Source organism: Ooceraea biroi, chromosome 2 (assembly GCF_003672135.1).
Source record: "Ooceraea biroi isolate clonal line C1 chromosome 2, Obir_v5.4, whole genome shotgun sequence".
In the NCBI taxonomy this organism is placed as follows: Eukaryota; Metazoa; Arthropoda; class Insecta; order Hymenoptera; family Formicidae; genus Ooceraea; species Ooceraea biroi.
The window spans coordinates 7,301,502-7,325,368 of record NC_039507.1 but is presented as its reverse complement, the minus strand read 5'-3'; the positions used below and the strand labels follow the sequence as shown (position 1 = coordinate 7,325,368).

Below are 23,867 nucleotides of genomic sequence, written 5' to 3'. Positions count from 1 at the left end.
TATTGCTCGATGGAATTGTGCTCGCACCTGCGATTTGGGAAAAAGTCTTTCTTCGTAAATGATCTTGCTAGTTCTCTTTGAAATCCTCTCTCAATTTTTCTTCAAACTCCAAGCAGTGTGCTCTCGTTACCGCGAGTCGATTCATTCTCTGTCTCGCGCCCGCGCGAGGTACAACAATACGCATGTTCGTAGTGCGCGGCTCTCAAGAAATAACGGCGCCGTTATTTTTACCGCTCTGGCATTTCGAAGTCAATGGCGCTCCGTAACGTGCCCAACGCAGCCGGTGCGACAGAGATGGATTTCGTGAAATTTCGCGAACTTGATTGCGTAACCGCAACAGCACGAGTTCACCGAGGCAAACGGGTAGCGAAAGTTTTTTTTCCTCTCTCTTTTATGAGATTCTGAATTCCAAGACAAGTGCCACATCCGTCATCAAGATTTAATTGGACTGCGAATTCAAGCGTGCCTCCAAAGTTTGATCTGCCGCGCGATTTCTCGTTTTATTCATTCCGATGATGACTGGCTTGATTCAATTTGACACGATCCGCAAAATTCTGGAATCGACCGGCAGACGTTACCGTCAACCTTCTTTTGCAATTCTCTTATCAGGAATATTGTCTTTTTCCTCTTTCGATTCAACGTTTTGCCGGCTTAACTGTAAAAGCACCGACGATGCTTTTAGAATAATTTCTGAAAGCAGTTGCTGCGTGAAAAATGACGCATCCGCGCGAAATATCATCGACCAGTAACCATAAAAATATCCCTGCACTGTTGCGTTGCCGCTGCAACACGGATGACAATGGAAAAGTTTTCTCAGAACGAGTTCGAAACTCCGTTGAATATTACAGTGCGGTTGCAATGTTGTTTACAACGATGCAAAATCTAGATGTAACTACGATATCACCGGAAACTCAATAGCTGTCACTAATGAATAAACTGGTAATTAAGATCGGTACTGCGCGTTCCGCGGGAAATGGATGACGCGAAATTATAGAGTTGTAGCAGGCTCTTTCGTAAAATCCCTTCATCATCTCTCGTATTTCGCGATCCGGACGAATCGATTACATGATACAGTTTACATGAGCTACTTCAATCGCTTCAACCGCGACCTCATTCTTCGAGCAATTTCAACTTGCACCTCGAGAGAATATGGTTTTTATGCAGTCTCCGTTACGTTCTCTGAACATCATTCTATTTTCAAGAGCGCGGTGACATGAGATGAAAACGCGTTACCGAAACATTCATCATGGGGATAAGATGCTATTTCTTTCTTGGAATTATATAGAAAACTTATTTCTTGGCCGTGAGAAAATATGACTGCAAAAAAGAAATACAGAAAATGCAAAAGATGACTGCAAAAAGAAATAGAAAATAGAAAGCACAAATATAAAATTCGATCCTACTCGAGATTTTTATAAATAAGGCTTGAAAATCGTAATACATATCCGATTATAATAACGTAACCCATATCTATGATATTATACATATAAAATAATCCATTATTTTGTTATGTAATATTCTGACAGATATATCGAGATCAAATATTAAATTCTTTACGTGACAAAATGCACTAAAGCTGAAAGAAATGAGAACTAATATTTCCAAAGTAGTTTGCAAGAAATCTAATCGTGTTCGCTTTGTTATAAAAGTTGTAACATTGTTGTCTTATCTATTCAAGTGTGCAATGCTGTGCACGATTTTAATAGAGTAAATGCTGTCTAACGTAACTTAATAACTCTCATAAACTCTAATCAACGTAATTGCGTTTATATATCTTTATAAAAGATGTATTTAAGAGACCTTTTCTTATTTCTCCGCGAATCTGTGTATAAACAAAATCTCTCTTTTATCGAAAATATAATATTACAAATTGAATTTGTGCGGCCGAACAGATTAAATACGACCACATATAATTTATCAGAAGAAATACGAGATATTAGAATTACCAGGAAAATTCTTTCATAAAAACATGCCAGTGAAATGGCATAAATATCATATTTCTCTCATCGGTACATAATTTGAAAAAGAAAATTATCGGATGAACAACTGCAAAGGAGCCTCATTATTCGCAGTTCGAACGAGAGAAAGAAGTTCCCATTAACTTTCATTCTAAAAGTCAAGAAATTTCTTCATTCAACTTCCTTAAACTAAATTTCAAGTATTATTGCCTCGTTTCGCAGTGCTTATGGAGCGCATTGCTCGCATATTAATTTCAAACTTTTATTAAATACTTATTAAAACATAGAAACCGGAATACAAAATTCAACTGAACATAAATATGCAACAACAAATACATAGAAAATAAGAAACATTAAAAATACGACTTATGCGAAATATAAATTATGTAATATACATATAATAATACATATAATCTTAATAAATTAATCGTTTATGTACTTTTATATTTTCCTACTTTCTTTCAAACTTATTATTGTTCTAAATATCATACTTTAAATAAATTCGTAACGTCTAAACAGAAGAAATAATGTTGATTTTTCAAGAGAGCTTTCGCATTTTACCTTATTGCTTATGTAACCGACACCGGCTTCCCTCTTTAGTAGTAAAACGCGATCGTAGCTATCAATTCTGGCGAGACCTTGACACGTGGCTTTTCATACTAGAGTGTCCAGGACGTTCCTATTTCCTGCCACGCGAAGATCACTGACGTTTCCCCATATTTTGCTGATCCAACAAATTCTTTCGTGCACGAAGGACACTGAAAAACCAGCGAAACAAGCCATTGTCGAGCCATGCCCCGTGGAAACAGCGGAGGACGATTCTCGTGAAAATGCGGTATCGCGCCGTCTGAAAGACTTCGATCAAAAGCCGCGTCACGTGTGGGGTGGTGCATGTGAACGAAATTGAGAGTAGTGTGCGTGATCGTGTATCGCCTATTGGGCCTCTGTGGCCACGCTGAAACGAGAAGGGACGAAGAGATGGCGGAAAAGGGCAGCCATGTCGCACCGGAAGCTACCGTGACTCGGTCCGAGGACGAGGAGCAACGGGGACTGCTGCATCCCAGCACGGTAAATATTGTGATTAATTCTGCTCGATGGCACGAATAGGTAAAGAGGAAATTACAAATATCCTCACTTCCGGCAGCGTACCATTAACGTGAGCAATACCGCCGGATTGATTAAAAGATGTATAAGAAGACACGAGATAAAAACGATAAATTTTCTGAGTTTCTCCGAGTTGAACGGATACTTGAAGATAAATACGCTGAAATATCATGAAAAGAGAAATAACAAATGGAAAATAATTTGTTGCGTGTACAGCGAATGAACGAGCGAGAGAGAGAGAAAACACGTGCGAAATTTATTATTATACATCACAATGCCAAGATCTCATTTCGTGAATCTAGAGTTAAAGTTCATTAAAATTCATTCTATTCTCTTGGCACCTCGCGCTCGCGTATTGGAAAATTCAATCAACGCATGTGAATTTTCGTGTAATATTCCGCGTTTCTCGGGTTTTCTTGCGCAGATGGAACACAGGAACGTCACTGCGGAGAATTGCGACACGAAAGACGAGAAAACAACGAACGGAGAGCAGGAGGCGGAGGATTATTGCGAGGAGACTAAAATGGACCAAGCACAAAGATTGCAAGCACAAACGCAGCCGCAGGCACAGCAGGCCGACACGCAAACCGACAGGTGAGCACGTGCACATGATCCTTCCCTTTTACCTCTAATCGAATACACCAACAACGATAGGCAATGCCCGGAAATGCCACGGCGGTGCCTGAAGGATATTAATCGCACCTTTAGTGATGTAATCATCTGGCTGTAACGAGAACAGGCATCTGAATTTTTCCTTCTCCAAAAGTTGGAGCATCAACAGCTCCCAACATTAAAATGTCATGATAATCATTGGCAGTCATTTCATAGGGATAATTTAATTCAATAATAAAATAATTTAATAATGAAAAAATATAAAGTAATTAATTTAACGGCAATACGTGTTGCCACTTGATGATGGAGAACGCGAAATTAGAATGATTAAAATCATAACGCGCAGAATAGAAGCAAACAGCGAGCGAAGCTTTCGAGAAAACATGAACGTAATCGCAAACTTCTCCCACAGCGACCTGTTTACGACAAAACTTGGTGATTACAGTCGTCTTTACTTGGAAGCTTTCGCGGCACTTTTAGTATTTAGCAGTTTCAATATTTATTGGAATTGGAATTTAATACCCGCTCCTCGCGAGTAGACATTAAGCGTTTCGTATCGAAATAAGATTATTGTCGAGCACGAAACAGCGTCACGCCTTGCGAGGGCGAGTTTTATCGCGCGACTTTACAGGCAATTTCCCGGGCTTTCTTCACAGTGATACGTTTACGACGAAACTACTCGGGGAACTACGGCAGTCGAACTTGCCAAGATGTAAACGCCACGTATTACACGACCATACGAATATGAGACTGACATAAATCAACCGTCGAGACGTACGACGGTGTCGAAATGTCGATCAATAGGCAGAATCAAGCTGCGCGCAAATGCGAAACATTGACTGACTGAATTAACTGTTACGAAGACACTGATTATCATAATCGACATCATCATCATCAGATATCATTATTAGTATCTCAATGATGTGATAATAGACGAAACATTATATAGAAAATGAGTATCGTACAGAAACGATTTCTGAAATAAGCTTCCTGTAGCGTAAATATAACGACATTACGCTTCTTCAGACAATCTTCATCACCAGGCTTTATGAGCAAATTTTCTGCAGCCTTACATCACGATGACCGCCTAGGGAAATTCGAGAGGTACGGTAGTCCTCTCGCAAAGCGCGAGGTCCACAGGGCCTGAAAATCCTAAATGCACTCGGATCTATGCGATAACATACGTTTATATACCTTGTGCACACCTAGTTAATTAATTCTCATCGTTCAATTAGTCGCGGTATTCGCGAAACAGATGTGGTTTAATGACTAGAACAGATAAATTAGGGGAGGCGGATTTTCCTGATACGAGGGAGATACATTGCATCTATATTTAGACAGATTGAGACAGGCCAATTAAAATAGGCAGACATAATCAAATTAAGTGGACACAATATCCTCTACACAGCCGGTCAAAAATGATTTCGCGATACGTCAGCCAAATTGAATCAAATTGAATTAATAAATAATATAATACGAAATGAATGTTACATCGCGATCGTACGGGAAAGAACGATAAACGAGAAAGTTATTATATGAATTAGGGACGCAGGATATAATATACAGGAGAAAAATCTGGTGGCTTCGGAATGCCTTCGTTCCTCCGCAACGGAGATATTTGCAGAAGAATTAAATTATTAATGCTCTGCTGTGGGGACAGTCTTTGGCGAGCTCTCTAATGCGTTTTCACAGAGATGCAAAACAAGCTCTCGGTTAATTAATAATTAATTCGTGCGCGGTTATGAAGCCCCGTGACATTCGAGTAAATTGCACTTGCGAATCGTGTATACGAGAGGGCGTGCAATTCTGCGCGCGCGACATCATCGAAAATCACCCGCGTTACATCGAAAAAACGAGCGACGCTTTTGTGGCGACGCGACCCCCGCGGCGCGACTATAATAAATACAGTGCGTATGCGAACCGGGTACACATCGGAACAATTTCGATGTACACAACTCTGGGCTTTCGATTCGTCGACACACGGAGATGTAGTTTACGGAATCGATAGGGCAAAATTCAATTCGGAATCCAACGCGGCGCTGCGACGTTATGTCAAATGAGATTCGCGTCCCGTGGCATCCAATATTAATAAATCTGCAATTTACGGATGAAAATTTCAAGATTTTCATTAAGCTATGCGCCTCGCAGGGTATCAGAAGATTAAACAGTCAATGAAACGTAATTATTATTATTAAAAGCGACGCAGAGAGGAAAGGCAATAGCAGAGCGTAAAAGAGCATGCAAAGCGGTTTCCGTTGATTCGATTGTTTCCCAAATATATAATATGTTGTTTTACTCGTTGCCGGATGCAGGTGGATAATTTGAGCTTTAATAAAATTTGACCGGATATTCCGTCATCCGGTTGTTGTCTATGAAATTTGAACAATACGCGAACGAAACGCAGCTATTATATATAAACAAACAAGTAACTCATGTCCAATTGTAACGTAAACGTTTCGATAAGCACAAAATATTTATCGACAAAATTGTTAATTGTACGATCTCTTCCCGAATATTATCGTTGTTGTCAATACTACAAAAGCTGTTCATTATCGCCTCGTTAATTTCGATACATGTTTACTGGTGAAACCACACTGTTACATTAGTTCTGTATGTAGCAGGTTAAACGCTGCCTGCAATGGGGTGGCGGGAACGAACCCTCAAATATATGCAGATTTATACAGTATACGTAATTCAACCCCGATACCGAGAAGTATCGTCGCTAATAGAGAGAAAACGTGGATTTCAATCGAAAGAGGATTCTCGTCACGGCGAATGAAAACAAACGTCTAATTTTTACCCATCTCAGAGATGAAAAAAATAGCACTTTTTCTCGAAATACGAGTTCATCTAAATGTTAATAACTGAAACTTCGATTTTCGATAGAGTATGGCAATCATCATCCATCAGTATGGTGAAATTAACAATCATTTATTTGATTTCAAATAAATACTGTAATACCCGCACGCACACGCACGCACGCACGCACATCTTCTGTATTTGGTTTCGAAAATGAATGCATGTAAAATCCTTGCAAATAATTCAAGCATGCCTAGATCAATCGGATTGAAAAGCTATAGCTTCCATGAAACCTCAAGTATTGCTGCCGGAAAATCCGATTGCGAAAGAAGCAATAGAGTAAAAGGGAAGATTTTTTAAAATACGACATACTCCGCGAGATTATTAGAAAAAAATAATATAATAGTCGTATATTGCAATGCATATATGTAATTGAATTGTGTTTTGTTTACTTCTATTTTAGATTCTTGTTATGTATAGCATTTTCTCATTTCACTATTACAAGCAAAGCCACTTTTATTGATTGAGCAGAGTAACGAGGATTTGATGCCGCGTTTGCAAGTAAAAGACAAAACTCACGAAACTTGATGTAATACGTTTTTGATGAAAAGTTTTAGTTTCTTTCTTCTCGCGCATTCATATGCTGAAAATATGAGTATGCAAAAGCACATACTTTCAGGAAAGTTATACAAGACATAAAATGACGAAATGCCCGGCTTATTTATAAAAAAACACGCTCATATCTTTCTTCATAAAACTTCAATTATTAATTATTATGGCCTATATTAATGGCTCATATTAATAATAAAAGATAATAAAAACTATATTATAATAAAAAATAATATGACTTTATTAATTAATAATATACCAAGAATCTCTGTTGTACATGATCAATTATCATCTTTGAAAAATATGATATTTATATACGTAGGACACAGTGCGAAACTGCAAATTCAACATTGTCCCGCTCAGTGAAAAGGAAGCATCGTAAGAACGTTCAATGCGAATTTCTCGTCGCGCCTGTGAAATATGGATAGTGGGATTCCCTAGGGATGTTCTCCTATCCATTGAGCTACTTTCCCTCCTCTTCTTCCTGCTCTTTCACGCATTTATGTATGCCCAACTCCACGTTCATATTTACGATATCGCACGGCGTAAACGCAATATGCGCACCAGCGAAATGTTCAGGGACATTCGCGTGATACGTTCAGTTTCGCACACTCGTGTGAAAATAGCACCGGAACAAGGCAATCCCGCGGGATCTGATCCATCTATTTATCTTTTCAATAGATAGTAAGTAACTTCGAAGACTCTGTTATCCCTCGAATCCTTCCCATCTCTCGTGTTGACTGTCTGTCTCGTGTCCGAAATCGTCGACTGTCCACGATCTAAATCAAATAATAAGTTCGGATTGAAGTCAGAAAAAAGTGAGATAAGTTAAACGTCCGTTTCGCGTAGTTGTCACGTATCGAAAAAGAAACTCAATTATTCACAAATTATCCAGTTTTCAGCAATTACTTAAAATGCAATTACAAGCATTCGCTTCGAAGAATAAAACATTCCTGCATTCTCATGGAAACCATGGAAATCTTTCGATTTCCGAAGAGTTCGCGCTTCAGTCGACGAATTTCTGCATTTGTTGGCTGGTTAATTAAATGTTGTTCCCCTTAATGGCAATAAAACCGATCTAGAAGATTTCTCAACAGTTTGCAGACTGAATAGAAGAGACCGACAACAACAGAAGAGCCGTAAAGGACGGAAAGTATTGGACACAGATAGGGGGCTGGGGCGGAATAGCGCACGTCGTAAAAGAAATAGCGCGTATCGCATGGTCAAGGATAAGACCGCACTGCTATTTTCGCAAAAAAATCTCATCGGCTCTGAAACAAGATACCATTGTACTATCCGCAGTTTCACTGGAACGTGACACTTCAGTATCTGCGAATTTAACGTTACGATATTTGCCTTGTACTTGTACAAGTGGGCAAAAGCTTTTTCCAAACGAACTACATCGCGCATCGTGGAGTATAGAATAGTATAATTTTCAATTACTGTCTTTTCAAATAAACAATGCTGCGTATTATCGAGGGAAGTTGATATATCAGATAATCGCGAAAGATTTAAACACGCCCTTTTAAATAACGGAAACACTGAAGCACTTTCAGCGTACGCACTTTATCATCAAGTACGTTTGCCACGAAAAGTGCATCGCGTCCGATGTAGGATAATGTCTGGAAAAGTATACAACATAAACTTCCACTTCGTAAGCTGACACGGCTATATCGATCATTTGTATTGCAATCTTTCCTCCGCCAACTCCTCCTCGGTAGTCTTCTTTTTGTCACGGCGATTATATTACACGTAGATGGAGATAACTCGATACCGGCTCTTACGATTCCGCAAAGACGCCATGTCGTAAGAAACAAAACTTATAAAAAACACGAAGCTAAGTTAAGAAGACAAGCCGCTACACTCGTCTGTTGATGCAGAGCACATCAAGAAACGTGGTAATTTATTTTTCCTGAAGAATTTTCAAGTTTTCTTCTATTGAAAGAAAAGTTCTTCAAAGTGTCTCCTTCTACAAATAATTCCTTATGTTCTGTATATTTAGACGAGAGTATAGATTTATTTTATTAATACACCATAGCTATATGTTATAAATCAAGGATGAATAATTTTAAAAAGTCGATAGTGATATGTATAACGTCGTCACATTCAAGCGCATTGTTACGGCACCCTTTTGCTATTTAAAGCTATATTATTTACTGCAAACGCAACAGACAATAATATGTGCAATATTGGAAATTCAATAAAGTATGAGCAATTAGTTGCGTTCGTGTAATCGCAGATATTGTTTTATATATATCTGCGTTTTAACGTATATTATTGCTTTTCACGATTTCGCTCATCGACAGTTGCAGGAAAGTAAAGGCGCAGCGAACAGATTCGATAAAGTACGTCACAACGCAATTTCTCGGGGAAATAACATGGGCTTGTAAAAGAACTGTGAATTACATTTTCTGTTCTCTTTGCAAAAGACGTCACTCAACTTCTGTATTAACTACGAGCAACGTTGATCGATGCAGTCGACCTTCGTTATCAATACAATTGACGAGACGCAATGTAAGAAACGAAAAATCGAAGAAATCCGTTCGATACGTTTTTCGTCAAAATGGAATAATTACTCGCGCGACAATCGCACGTTTTCATGTATCGAATCTTTTCTTCTGCATGTAATTTACAATAGTAGCTTGAACAAGCATCTGAAATCATGAATTCATTAACGCATTCATCACCAAACGCGATTTAGTTGACTTTCCGTTTATGCTACCTAGATTATTAAGATTCACCATAATAATGTCTAAATAATTGCTTCCACAATTTTAATACACAACAATATTAAGTTGCTTATAAATGTACCTTGTCCGTTGTAGTCCTCGATTATTATATCTTCATCTTGAAAACGCAAGCAATCACGTGTTGAAATTGCTTCAACCATATGTGTTAAACGCATAAAGAGACGCGTGTTCTCTTCATCGCTCTTGGTTGTATTAGGTTGTTCATTAAGTTCTGCGGTTTTTTTGCCCTAAATTAAAACATAAATCTATTGTACTTACACATTTATTCAATCTAGAATGTATTGTCCATCTTGATCGACCACCTTCTGCCAACGTTCTAGAAGGGACATAATGCCGCGTTTGTAGAAGTTGCGCGACTTCTGCGCGAAAAAGTCCTTCAAGTACGTTTGAATATCGTCCACTGAATTAAAGCGCTGCCCGTCGAGATTGTTTTAGAGTGACCGGAACAGATGGTAATCCGACGGCGCAAGGTCTGAGGAGTACGGTGGGTGCTGCATGACTTCCCAGCCAAAGCACTTCAACTTCTTCTTGGTCACCAAAGCAGTGTGTGGTTTGGCGTTGTCGTGGTGGAAGACAACGCCCTTCCTGGTCGCCAATTCCGGCCGCTTCTCCGCCACTGCCTGCTTCAATTTTTCTAACTGAGCGCAATGCTTCTCGGCGTCGATGGTCCGACCGCGCGGAAGCAGCTCGAAGTACAGGACGCCTCGCCAATCCCACCACACACTCAGCATCACTTTCTTCGGATGCAAATCCGCTTTGGCAACCGATTGTGACGACTCACCCGGACCGCACCATGACCGCTTGCGTCGAATGTTGTTATATACCACCCATTTTTCATCTCCCGTGACCACCCGTTTGAGAAAGGCCTCCAGCGAGTTCCATTTCAGCAGGGATTCACAGATCATGACGCGGTCCAAAATGTTCTTTTCGGTGAGCTCGTGAGGGACCCAAACATCTGCTTTTTTCGACATCCCAAGCCGTTTTAATCGCTGCGCAACCGTTGTATGGGCGATGTCGAAGCGCTCCGCGATCTCTCGCGTCGTCAGGTGTCGGTCTGCTTTGATTGCGGCCACGATTTGGTCGTCGTCAGTGGTGGATGGACGACCGGAGCGAGCAGCATCGGAGACGTTCACATCTCCGGAACGAAAGCGCGCAAACCAACGCTGACAAGTGTCAGCGCTTATGGCCGAGTCCCCGTACACGCCACGTATCTCACGTTGTGCGTCCGTCGCTTTTACTCCTTTGCGGAAGAAAAATAGCAAAATGTGCCGAAAATGCACCTTTTGATCCTCCATTTTCAATGAATAGCGCGTACACACAACACGTCAAAACACAACAAAGACTCTGGCGAAATGTCAAGCATTGTCTAACCTGTCACGGAGTATGCGGCAATCCGCGGTTCAGGCGATGCATGCTATCTTTTTCAATGGACAAACGCTATCTATCAAGAAAACCGCAGAACTTAATGAACAACCTAATATAATATCACCCGTACGCGATGTATTTAGCAAGAAAACTTAATATCGGTCACATTCAAGGCTCGAAGTAGGTATGAGAACTTGAACCGAAAGTTTCATACATCGCGCGCGCAAGTTTTCAGAGAAAGCCCAAAAGTGAGACGCATACGGGAAACTGTGCATTTGACAATTTATAACAGCGTCCTTTCCGCCACAGTGTTATATAAATTTGTGTGTATGACAGGATATATTGGACAAACAAATGGTCCGTTGCGGAAAATCTAGACTACACTTCATGCGGTCACGAATGGACACACACAATGAACGTCGAACGCCAGGTTTACGCGTCGCCGATATCGCAATATCGCATTTTACCCTGGTGTATATGTCGATAAACTAATCAGAGTTTAGGTGCAGTTTAATACTTTCTCGATGGCTGACGGTAGTGCCACATCCCTTAGCTTCCAAATAAGAGATAAGGGGAAAAGTTGGGGGACTGGTGGCGCGCGATAGTTCAACAGTTCACGAGAAGTAAAATCGATGAATGAAGGACAGCGACCGGCGTTCCTCATCATGTACATGGCTAGTGAAATAAAGTGTTAATGCATATTTTCGTCACGCTGACAGGAAGTAGAGGAAAATATAGCTAGGAGGTTGCGATAGACTTCTACGTATGCAGATGCAACACATGAGACAGAACTATTTTTCTGTAACAAAGATACCGGATACGGGTTAATATGATGCATCTCGCGTTTCACGAGATCGCGGGATTAATATGAAATACCAGCGGCATCCGGCAAAAATGCAACGAAGAACGGTATTTTTTAATGTAACTCAAGCGCAAAGTTGTACGCGCAACACAGTATTATAAATACACGAAAAATGTTTTATAAAAATCAGGTAGACACGGATGATTATGGCAAATGAAATACTGCTTCATTAATATTATTATTATAAAATATTTGTGTTATGTAAGGAAACGTAGAAAGAGGAAGAGGAATAAAGAATAAAAATAAAGGAAAGAGGTATCTTTTTTATTAAAAGAGTACTTTAAGCATCGTAAAAAATGAGTATCATATATAATCACAAATTTTGTCTTAATTGCGTCATCGACGAAAAAGAATACGTCGTAATTCGAGTCTTGGCTCAAAAAATAATTGTTATTTTTTAACACAAGCGTTTTCTGCGTCTCTGTTGCAACGAAGAAAGGATGGCTTCGCCATTGCATTTACAAAAGAAAATTGCTTCAGTAGTGCCGTCGTTTTTATCTACCACAATGAATTTTGCCAGACATTCTTTTGTGCACGGTCGGTTTATTCGCTGTTTTCTTTGATATCTCCACTCATAAGCGTATGTCAATATTCTCTATTCTTTTGCTATAAATTAGAAACAAGTAATAGTTATTGTACAACAAGCGACATTTTATGAATAGGGGAGCTGAAAGGGAAAGAGAGAGAGAGAGAGAGAGAGAGAGAGAGAGAGATGGAAAAAGAGCGTAACGTGTATTGTACATCAAATCAATACATCAAATGCCTTCCACAACGATATTAGTTCAAAATGAATTTTTATTTAGTTTAACTGCAATTCAAAATATCATTGAAAAATTTAAAAACAAATAGCGAGAATCGCATAAAGTAAAAACAGTATTATGAGGAATTCTTGAAACGAGAGAGAAATAACAGATTAAATTAGAGATAACGTTCAATAACTATTAAAACAGATATTGCCTGTATTAATTTCATGTTACAAGACTTCATTATTTATTTGTGCAAGATATTACGCGTGCAATTTTAATGGCTTCGAATTAATATTTGACTCTCTTATCAAACATAGAAAATGATGATAAATTTAAGAATTCGATAGGTTGTCGAAACTTGCAGTTCTCGACGTTAAAAGCTCCTACCGAACTAATGAATTTTCAACCACTTGCCTGTTCATTAACCTAAATAACGCAAGAGAGATTATGCCGCTATCTTTTCAAGAACGGGAAAAGCGATGACTGGCACATTTGCGATATTCTAAAAAACGTTTTGTCAGCTTTAAAATTGCTTTCTTCTACCATGTTTTATTAATCAATATCTCACCAAAGTTTCAAAGGACCTACCTACCTACGCGCTTGAAAATTCAGTTTGCGTTTAAAAGTTATTTTCGAAAATGATTTCTCACAAAGCAGAAATCTGCAGAGATCTGCCAAAGTATCCCAAAAAAATCGGTGAATTTTACAAGAAAAATTGATGTCACGCGTTATCATTAATCTTACATCTCTTTTTCCAAATCATTCCATACCGTCGACTTTTCTCGTCTTAAGCTACTGCGAACGTGATAAAGAGGATCTAATGATGCATTGTAGGGTCAAATATATTTGATAAATATTTATATTTATATTTTATTTTATTTATATTTATCCTATAGGATAAAGACTGACGAGTTGCTATCTTCCACTTTTTCCATAAAGAGTCCTGTTGTTAAGAAGTAAAAAGCTTTAATAGGATTGCGAGGATTTAACTTGGCAGGACGAAATTCGATTGAGAATACTATCAAGTGATTTATAATCAGAATCATATTCGAGCGTTATGCCTCAAACATTTATATTGCGACTACATATTAATTGGTTCAAGGCGACCTACGCGGTACACACGCGTTTTATGGCGGATCCATTGAGAAACATTGGACTCACGGGAGCTTTGCATTCGCACACTACGCTCGTATAACTCTTATCGATAACATAATATCAAATAAATATATTACACCGGACGCTATTAACGTGATACACTGTACAACACATATTTCTTGCTCGCCATTTGCAGAACATGCAGTGTGTGCTGTGCTAAAATTCGTCGAGCGTTCTTAATCGTAAATCTTCATTGCCCAGAGTTTACGTAAATCTTTCTTTAAATCAGGTTTACTACGATCGGACGAATGCGCCAGAACGCGTATCAAGTCGCTGAGAAAAATTCAAGGTAAATATGCATAAAATGTCAACCCTCACCGATGACCTTGACCTTGACATATGTTATAGAGGTCATCCTCCTGAGTGACCTTCACAAGGTTATAGGTGGCGGTCATTGTTTATTAAAAAGTTATTAACCAAAGAGATTTGAATAATTATTCGCATAAGGGGACAGTGCCGATACCTTGATCATGACATATGTTATAGAGATCACTTCCCTCAGTAACGTTCTACAAGTTTCAGCTATCGCTCGTTGTTTATTAAACAGTTAAAGAGTATATTTGATGGAATTTCAGCTTTAGATCAGAAATAGGTTAGGTTATATTTTCCGAAACTGGAGCCCCGGACACATACGCTCGTTTTCAGCCCGCTTCGCGGGAGGGCGGGGAGGAGGGGCTTTGCCCCTCCCCCCGCCGGAGCCAGTGTAACAAATTCCACCGTACAGATTTTGATCACCTGGTACACGGCACGGATCCCGACTGGGGGGAGGGGCGAAATCCCCTTTACAAATGTTATCAAGGTCATTACCATCACTGAAAATGTTATTAACAAAAACATTTTTGCTTCATCTTGTAAAATACATGCGTGGATACAGTGGGTTCCGCCCCCCTCTGCGGAGGGGCTCCACTTTCGAAAAAAATAACCTAACTCAAACCTATTTCTGCTTTAAAATGTTTTAGCTGTCGCTCACATTTTCGTTTTAAAGCAGAAATAGGTTTGGGTTAGGTTAGGTTATTTTTTTCCGGAAGTGGAGCCCCCCCGCAGAGGGGGGCGGAACACACTGTATTCACGCACTTGTACTGTATTTTATAATATATGTCACAGTGAAGTCCTCACTTCGCATACAAAGCTCAAAATTCATGCAAAATAATTAAACTTCTTTTGTTAATAACTTTTTAATAAACAACGACCGCCGGCTAAAACCTTTTGAAGGTCGCTCAGAGTAATGACCTTGACAACATATGTCAAGGTCAAGGTCAAGGTCATCGGTGAGGTTTGACCTTTTATGCATATTTACCAAATTCAATATGGGATTATAGTCGAAGCGAAACGTGTGTGCAAACATGACGCGATGGCCATACCGGCTAAACAAATAATATAGTATATAATAGAAAATCACATGTATCAAGATATCGATGCGAACCCCTCGATGACATTAAAACGTAACATACATTGCTGCCGATTCAGAAAGGGAGTCCCGTGTGTTTCGCTGCGACGTTTATTGATTCGTGTCATACGATTGTACGTCATTTGGACGTGAAACACTGAATTCCGGGCAACAGTGCGTGAACATCATACCGCCAACTTATATGCTAATGCTTTAAATACATTTAACGTCCTTATGTTAATTTCCATTCCTGGCAAACGTGGAAGAGAGAGAAAGAGAGAGAAAAAGTGAGTGAGAGCAGCACGATCGCACTTGGACAATTATGTAAATCCGCAGATACAATACAGACGTATTTAATTAAATCTCGAATTACACGCACTCAACTTCACTCAACTAACGTGTAAAACGAAATATAAATGAAGTTAATATAATATTATTTTTTTATTCATTCAAATTTCAAGATAACCGCGCTTAAAATATTTAGCGTATTTTCGGCCGTTCGAATTCGAAATTCCATTTTATCCTGCAGATAGTTGCGGTCGACCACGGTAAGGAAGGTATCATGCAATTTGTGGAATTTCATAGCGCGTTTAATCACGAGGTTGCGAGATGGAAATTTGCGATGAAGCGTGCGACAGAATTATTTTCCCGATGCGATAACCAGAAAGCTCGGTTTCATTACGGCAACAAAACAGACGACCGTCTAGGCCTCTAGGGCCTCGCATCCGCAAGCATCTTGCTAGACCAAGCAGGCAACGCTTTAACCGAGAAGCTCCTTGGCGCCAGATGTAGATGCGACGGTAACTTGGCTGGTTCATCGTGTTACGTCGTCGCTTGAATAAACCATGATCTACCGAGGCCAATCGGGCGTCAACAAAATATCAAAACTGCCACGTTAACGTGATAAGAGGATTGAGATATCGGACATTTCATCATGGTTTGCAAGAATGAGGGAGGCCCACAGAGGAAGAGAGAGAGAGAGAGAGAGAGGCGTGGTGGCATTTGGCTTATGGGATTTATTTCCCATTTCCGATATAACCGCGGCTCAATTCGTAGCTACGTTGCAAAAACATTCAACCTTGGCCTCCCAAAGCCACCATTCCGCGTTTGATGTGCTTGCACGTCCATGACGGCTGCGCTACTTTCTCGAGATTTGAATTTAATAGTTCTTGAGAAACCGCACACGGTAAGAATATAATCAAGTAAAATCGACACGGGAGACCTCGTGGAAACGATTTAGGTACTATTGTCTTTGATGCCGAATGCAGTAAAGGGCACCACGCGACGTGTCTTCCATCGCAACGTAAAGGACGATAAAAATAACAGATGTAATATATTTAGCTATATACAGGGTGGCCCATTTTAATTTATACAGTCGATTTTTTAAAAAACTAAAAGAGATACGAAAAAATGTTTCAGACAGACATGTCACGATTTCGAGGGGGACATAAGATGATACCATTGGTTTGACCTTGAATAGTCGTTTGAAGGTCACGCGAAGATCACCTTGAATTTCTTAAATTGAAACCCCAACTTTTTATTGCAGATTCTTATTCTCCATCGAAAAGTAAGTAACTTTTGTCTGAAACATTTTTCCGAAAAATGTCATCTTATGTCCTTAAAATGTCCTCAAAACTCATCTTGAAGATCATTTAAGGACATAAGATGACATTTTTCGGAAAAATGTTTCAGACAAAAGTTACTTACTTTTCGATGGAGAATAAGAATCTGCAATAAAAAGTTGGGGTTTCAATTTAAGAAATTCAAGGTGATCTTCGCGTGACCTTCAAACGACTATTCAAGGTCAAACCAATGGTATCATCTTATGTCCCCCTCGAAATCGTGACATGTCTGTCTGAAACATTTTTTCGTATCTCTTTTAGTTTTTTAAAAAATCGACTGTATAAATTAAAATGGGCCACCCTGTATATATTTTTTGACTATGACATTCAAAAATAGAGCTTATCCGTTATCGATCCAGAAAGAAATCCCTCGATAGAATCGGAGACCAGATTCGATTTAATTTTCACACGGACCGTCCACGATGCTCGTGCATACAGAATTCGCTCGCCAAGCGCGCGTCACTGGCGATGCCTATATCTGGCTGCTCTTATGGCACGGCTGCGTCGAGGCGTCACGCGTCGTTTTCATCGACGAGAAAAATTTTATTCCATCCGCTTCGCTTTGATTTCGGCCTTCGGTATACGCGGCACGACGTTCCGTTTCCGTGCCGCACCTGGCCGTGAGATCTGCATCATGCGCTCCGTCGCCATGCCGTGCGACGCTCGTAAAGCGACGCCCGATAATGGTCGGCGGTGCGAAACGGCTGACGTTAATGTCTCGATGCACCCTGAAATTCGAACGCACAGAGAAAGACCGAGTGGCTGCGCTCCCGCGATTGTTCCACTTGCATTCAGTTCGAAAACCGCGATTGATAAAGTTGAAATCGCGGGAACTCGATTGCGCGACACGTAGCATGTTTCCTGGCACGTTCGTGCCACATGTTTCGCCGTGAATTCGCGAAGTAATTTGCTAATTCGGTCGCGGGAATATCATTTACACGTTCGTGGTAGGAAGCTCGATGGTAGCGCGTGACATAATGTATTTATGTGACGCGGAATAAAATAATGTGTCGCGATTTCCAATGACGTCAAGTATTGTATTTTTGTTATTTATTACCTTGCGGCAGATTTTATAAATACAATAAAACATAATGACATTCTCTCGTCGACGCGTTTCGTAACGTTTCGGTAGTGAGAACTGTCAGGATCAACTGGCTACGCTCAAGATTATTCGAGCCGGCTACCATTTTAATTTTAATTATCCGTGGCACATTCGTTATTTCACGTAAAATAAAAGGTTGGACATTTGAATACAATATATGCGCGCGATTAATCTGCAACGTCCACCGTAAAATATAATAATACACCGGACATACATTTTTACGCGTTCGCCACATGCAACCGCTTGAAATAATGTCACGAATAATGCGATTTCGTGTGCTAATGAATTATCCGATCTTAATGCCAACCTGCAAACTTTTGTCATTTACCGTGCGTAATGCATGTTCTAATCGGTGCCCCCAATCGCATTGCGCTTTACACGCTGTTACGATCCGTTCCAATTATTTGCGCAACACCAACAAAATATCGGATATATTAAAATCAAATTACAATTTTATGAAGCGTCCCGGTTTCAACATTTTGCAGCGAACCGCTCTGTTTTACGTACAGAATAGTTAACAACGCGACAGCAAATATTAGCGATGCTAGTCTGAAAGGTTTCACATTGAATCGTGCGCATAAAAGATATTTAATTGAATTAACAAAAGTATAGGGATCATACCCTGGTAGAAATCTGTGCAGTTTTTCTAGAAAATCTAGACACCCAAGCAGTTACTGTCTAGTATTACTGTATTCTCATAAATTGTATCAATACTGTGTAGGAAATGGACACAAACTAGATAGAGTTTTGTTATGGCAGAACTGACAACTAAGGTTAACCCTTTAACTACGGGTAAAAAGACTAAGTCGCTTATTAACGACTGCCGGAGTTAAAGGGTTAAAGAAAGTAAGCAAACAACAAATGAGTTGCATATTAATAATACAGAATTGTATTGCGACGAGAATACATCAGATTCTGATATTAATAATGAAGAATTGTATCGTGAAGAGAACACATCAGATTCTGATATTAATAATGAAGAATTGTATTGTGAAGAGAACACATCAGATTCTGATAATAATGAAAACTGTCATAATAATTTGGACATTGAACAGGATGAAATCGTACAATTAAAAGAGTGGATTATTTCATGCAGAATACCTCATTCGCATAGTGATAAATTATTAAAAATATTAAGACGTAGAGTATTACCGACACTTCCAACATGTACAAAAACATTTCTGCAAAGCACTTTGTCTAGTTTTTGTTCAGTTTTTGTTCAGTAAATGAGTTCAGATTTTGCGCATCTTTTGTGGCCAGTAACTGTAGGAAAAACGTTACATCTTGATCGGGATCCCAACAGTTTTACTCGTCAATTACTGGGCAGAATGTAACAAAACTGTTCAATAACTGCTAAAAAAATGCACGAAATTTCTACCAGGGTATTGTTAAAATATTTCGAGGTAATATTTAGCCGATAGGACATCGCATTTTCTCTTTATCTCTCTTAGAAAATATTTTTCATTAGTATACATCAGTCTCAGCAAATTAAGCTACAAATATATAAAGAACTTTGGTCGCAAGCAGTTCCGCACATAATTGTGTATAGCGCACGAACCGACGCATAATTATTCATTTTCATTTTCTGTACAGCAGAAAAGACTATTTTGCACCGTAAAGTAACCATGATAATCCACGATTAAAGCAACGGCAATTCGTTAACTAGCATTATTCGCTTACGGTGTGTTAGCGTCCTAACTTGTTAATTAAAATCACACTCCTGCGTGGCGTCGCTTCGTTGTATTAATATCGCCTCAGCGATCACACGGGCTGTCTTTACGGAAATATCTTGAGAATTCTATACGAAATTATAAACTCGTATAAATTGTTAGGTAGATACAAAAAGTTATAAATGTACATACGCATAAAAATGATACAAGTACCGAATTAAAAAGACTTTGGAAACAGATAAAAATTGCTGAGATGCGGAAGAAGTTTTCCTCCCACGTGATTTGAGAGAAAGACTTGTTAAAGATGAATACTTCCTTCGATAAATCCGGGGTAACAAATTTAATAAATCGTTTCCTCCGCGTTGTCAAATATTAACAGGTTTAGATACAGATATAAGTAACTTGTTATAAAAGCGTGGAGCTGGAATTGCCATGGCACGTGTCGCACTTTTGCAGTTCGAACAATCGATGAATGTGGGAGGAATAAACAAGCATGATACTTCTGTCGACAAGTGAAATGTCAACAACCGAGATTATTTTTCCATAATCCTAGCAATGTAAATGGTTTTGCAATGAACTCTAGAAAGCACTCTGCGTCTTCCAAATATTTATGACTTGGCGTCGCGACGCTACCGCGTCGCTTGATTACATTTTGTTCGCGGTTTTCAAAAATTTCATTTAATTCATTCATCTCTAGACGCGCTTAAGCTAAATGTAATCTTTCAATACGCCGCGTTTCTTCTGTGTTTCAGAAAAATCGATACGAGTCCGGACCACATATCGGATTCTGCGTTCAGCAGTCAAAGGTAACGTTATTGTAACGCGGATTACGAGCTCCGTTCACCACGATAATGTCGAAATATAAATTGCAATTGCGCACAAAAACATGTTTTGCAATTATATTTTAGATTATATTTCATTTTTACATGAATAAAGAAAACTTATAAAATCAACAAATCATAACGAGAATATTATATGTTATATATTACGCGTGATGTCTTTTTTTAAGTATAACGTAACTAAATCTATCAAACATAATTAAAGTCATGAGAAACTCTTGACCTGGTTATTCTAACCGTATTCACAACCGGTCGATGGAAAAAGGAAAAGTATTATTAGATCTTCACGGTCGAGGGAATTCGCTTAATCAAGAAAGTCGGGGAGCAAAGACAGGATGATGCCCTAACTTTATATAGTGACACAGCGAGCAAATTTTCTTAAAGTAACATAAAACTATATAAAGCAAATGCAATTTTGTTCTAAACACAAAAGTGATTTGTTTCATGATAGAAAGCAAATCCGTTTTTACCTATTCAAATCAAACTATGTCACGTTTTCAATAGCGAAAAATTTTTCCCTTGAAGTTTTCAACGCCTTTATTCTCCCTACTAAACATTGCATTTGAGAATACGTTTTTTTTATTAAACGTACTTCGCATTGTGTTTTATATCGCGCTTTAAAGGGCTTCTACTTTTTGACTCTGCGTACTCGATCGTATTTTATTTGCTTTACAGCCCTTCTGTTTTTTGTTACCCATTGTGAGTCGTTGTACTATTGAAGTACAGACAAAAAGGCAATCTGAATGCAATGAAACAAAAATGTTTCTTTATATTTTGTTTTTCATTCGAATCTGCTCCATTAATACCTTACACGCGCTTGCGCCTTACCGTTGAATAAAGTCACAACACCGACTAATTTCATTAATGATTTATAAATTGAGGAGAACGCTCGAAAAAGATATTGAGATATCTATCTATCATTTACTAAATAACGTTAGCAGAACGTAATTCCACGTTTTCGCGTGAAGATAACGCCAAAAGACTAAAGGGATCCGATAGGATTTCCACAAAATGCGGTTAGCTCATCGTAAATCCTACTTTAGCTTGTAACACAGCGAATACCTCGCAAATACTCTCTTGTTCGATGAGTACGTATACGTACAGCTGTACTGGGTAAAGTTTGATTAATGCACACAGAGCACTTCAGCGCGAGTTTAATTTAAAAATGCGGCTTCTGTGTCAAAGTAAAGTAACTGACCGTTCGTTGTGAAGTTTAATTAAAGCCTTGCTGATACTATGAGAGACGCATCCTAGGCGCATTTGACTTAATGACTTGACGTCTTACAACGTTCAAAAAGAATCGATAAGGTGCGACGATGTGCGAGTGTCATAAAACATTCTAACGACACATTCGACCGTGAATATTAACGCATCGATTGCCGACGCTAATTCCGCAATTCGCTGGTACTTCTCTTCCGATAATCACGAATAACATAGTTACGATAAAAATAGAGTTTTTATTCGTTTCTCGATATTTTTATTACACAAATAAAAACATATCAAGAACGGTCTGCAACAAATTGCAGAGATTTGAATCGAGTTTGTTTTTGTTATATCTCGATAGTTGTGTGATTCGATGGGGAAGAGTAAATTAAAACCAAACATTTTGTAAACTTAACGATGAAAAGATGAAAATAAACTTAGAAAAGATTCTTTAGAATTCGAGATCATTAAGCCGATTCCGGCCTTAGTTGTCACTCGCGAATGATGCGTATTGATGCAAACGTTAGATCGTAATAGAATTTGAAGCGTTTTATCCGACCATTATCAAACTAATTTGAGAGAGTGTTAAATAATCATCAAATTCATCATCACCGGTTATCGCGCAAGTTGTAACGCCAAATGTAGCAAATTGCTTCGTCTAATTGCGTTTGAAACAAATTCGCGCAATTATGACCGAACAATTCCGAGCGCAAATTATTTATCTTACCATTTACAAACGATTATTTGATTGGCAATTTGGTCGACGATCAGCAAGCCGTTAATTATCATTCTGAATTAAATAATAGAGATAGCAATAATGCTATCGTTTATTATTAAAAACAGTCAAAATCAAATGCGAACGTACCTTGGTGTAATAATATAGTCGACCGCATTCACAAATAAGCATATTTGTACGCGCATTGTGCATTTGACAATGTATCATTATACCAAATGAATGTAGTTTGTCCGTCGAGCGGGTGGAATGTTCGGGTGAAGGCTGATAGCCTGATGAACGATAAATAGAATAAAGCAGATAGAATCTGCGCCACTTTGGATCGTAATGCGTTGCTAATTACCATGAACCAGAGGTCATTCATGTCTTAAGACGAATTTGGCCGATAGTTCATTTTAACCGTTATGTGAGTGACGGAATACCCGGGTAACTTGTCTGTTCTCTAGTCGCATTAGAACTCTTAAACTGACGGATTATTTTAGCGTTATCTTTGGACAGATCGACTCAATGGGGAACGTAATTTGCAGGAAATCAATTTTCTTACAAAATGTCCGAAGGTATCCGGGTACCTTCATCACCAATTAAGATTTTTTTCGTCACTCACATAAGGGTTAAACGACTGCTAAAAGTCAATGCCTTAATAATAAATAATTAAGTATGTCTTTATAAAAACATCACTGAATTGTAACACGAGAATATTCCCGTAAAAATATAATCTATCTATAGTAGATTAATAATCATAATATATTTCGTGTAATTTATGCATATGATGTATTTATATAATCATCTTTATTTTTCAGGATATTATGTTTCATATAAAATATATATAGTGTAGTTGTTTTAGTGTAACTCAATCCTCGTGTAAATTGTTTAATTGTCACATAACATGCATAACATGAATATAGCAGAATTCATAAATATTTTTATCGTTAAATATTCAAACCGCAAATCTGATGAGAATAAATTTGCCACGTGCTAGCATAGCATTAGCAAGCTTTTTCACAGAGTAAAGCGAAATAAAAAAATATATTTCTGTACGGAGAATTGCGCAGAAATACGTATATTTGAATTTAACGTATGTGTCTTTCACTTTTATCTTTTTCACAATTATTTCTTAATTTGCAGGGTGTACAAGAAATCCTCACCGAATAATAAACTGACGCTCTATCTAGCCAGCAGGGATCTTATTGTCAGCGAAGCCAAGATTGATAAACTCCAGGGTGTCCTCTTAGTGGAGCCAGAATATTTACAGGAAAAAAGGGTAAGAAAAGGACGAAAAGATACAAATAATCATTTTTAAGATATTCTCCGATTACGGATTATTACGGGTAAATATTACAGATTATTAATG

At 38.7% G+C, this 23,867-nt stretch overlaps 2 protein-coding genes across 12 annotated transcripts in view; one reads left to right on the top strand and one right to left on the bottom strand.

Moving 5' to 3' along the window:
• LOC105283372 (14 kDa phosphohistidine phosphatase) overlaps nt 1-23,867 on the bottom strand; it is a 63,876-nt gene that overhangs the window by 19,030 nt on the left and 20,979 nt on the right. The gene's annotated exons all lie outside the window — the stretch shown is intronic.
• Nucleotides 1-23,867, top strand: part of LOC105283371 (arrestin homolog) — a 47,640-nt gene that overhangs the window by 4,379 nt on the left and 19,394 nt on the right. For 4 of the 9 annotated variants that reach the window (XM_011346077.2, XM_011346075.2, XM_011346074.2 and 1 more), the window contains exons 2-5: nt 2,713-3,026; nt 3,487-3,656; nt 20,494-20,547; nt 23,642-23,777. In XM_011346077.2, the coding sequence (XP_011344379.1) occupies nt 2,937-3,026; nt 3,487-3,656; nt 20,494-20,547; nt 23,642-23,777 (450 nt within the window). In that variant the 5' untranslated portion in view covers nt 2,713-2,936. Of the gene's footprint in view, nt 1-2,621; nt 3,027-3,486; nt 3,657-20,493; nt 20,548-23,641; nt 23,778-23,867 lie in introns of all 9 variants that reach the window. The other 5 variants (XM_011346076.2, XM_011346072.2, XM_011346070.2 and 2 more) reach the window with 2 other exon arrangements.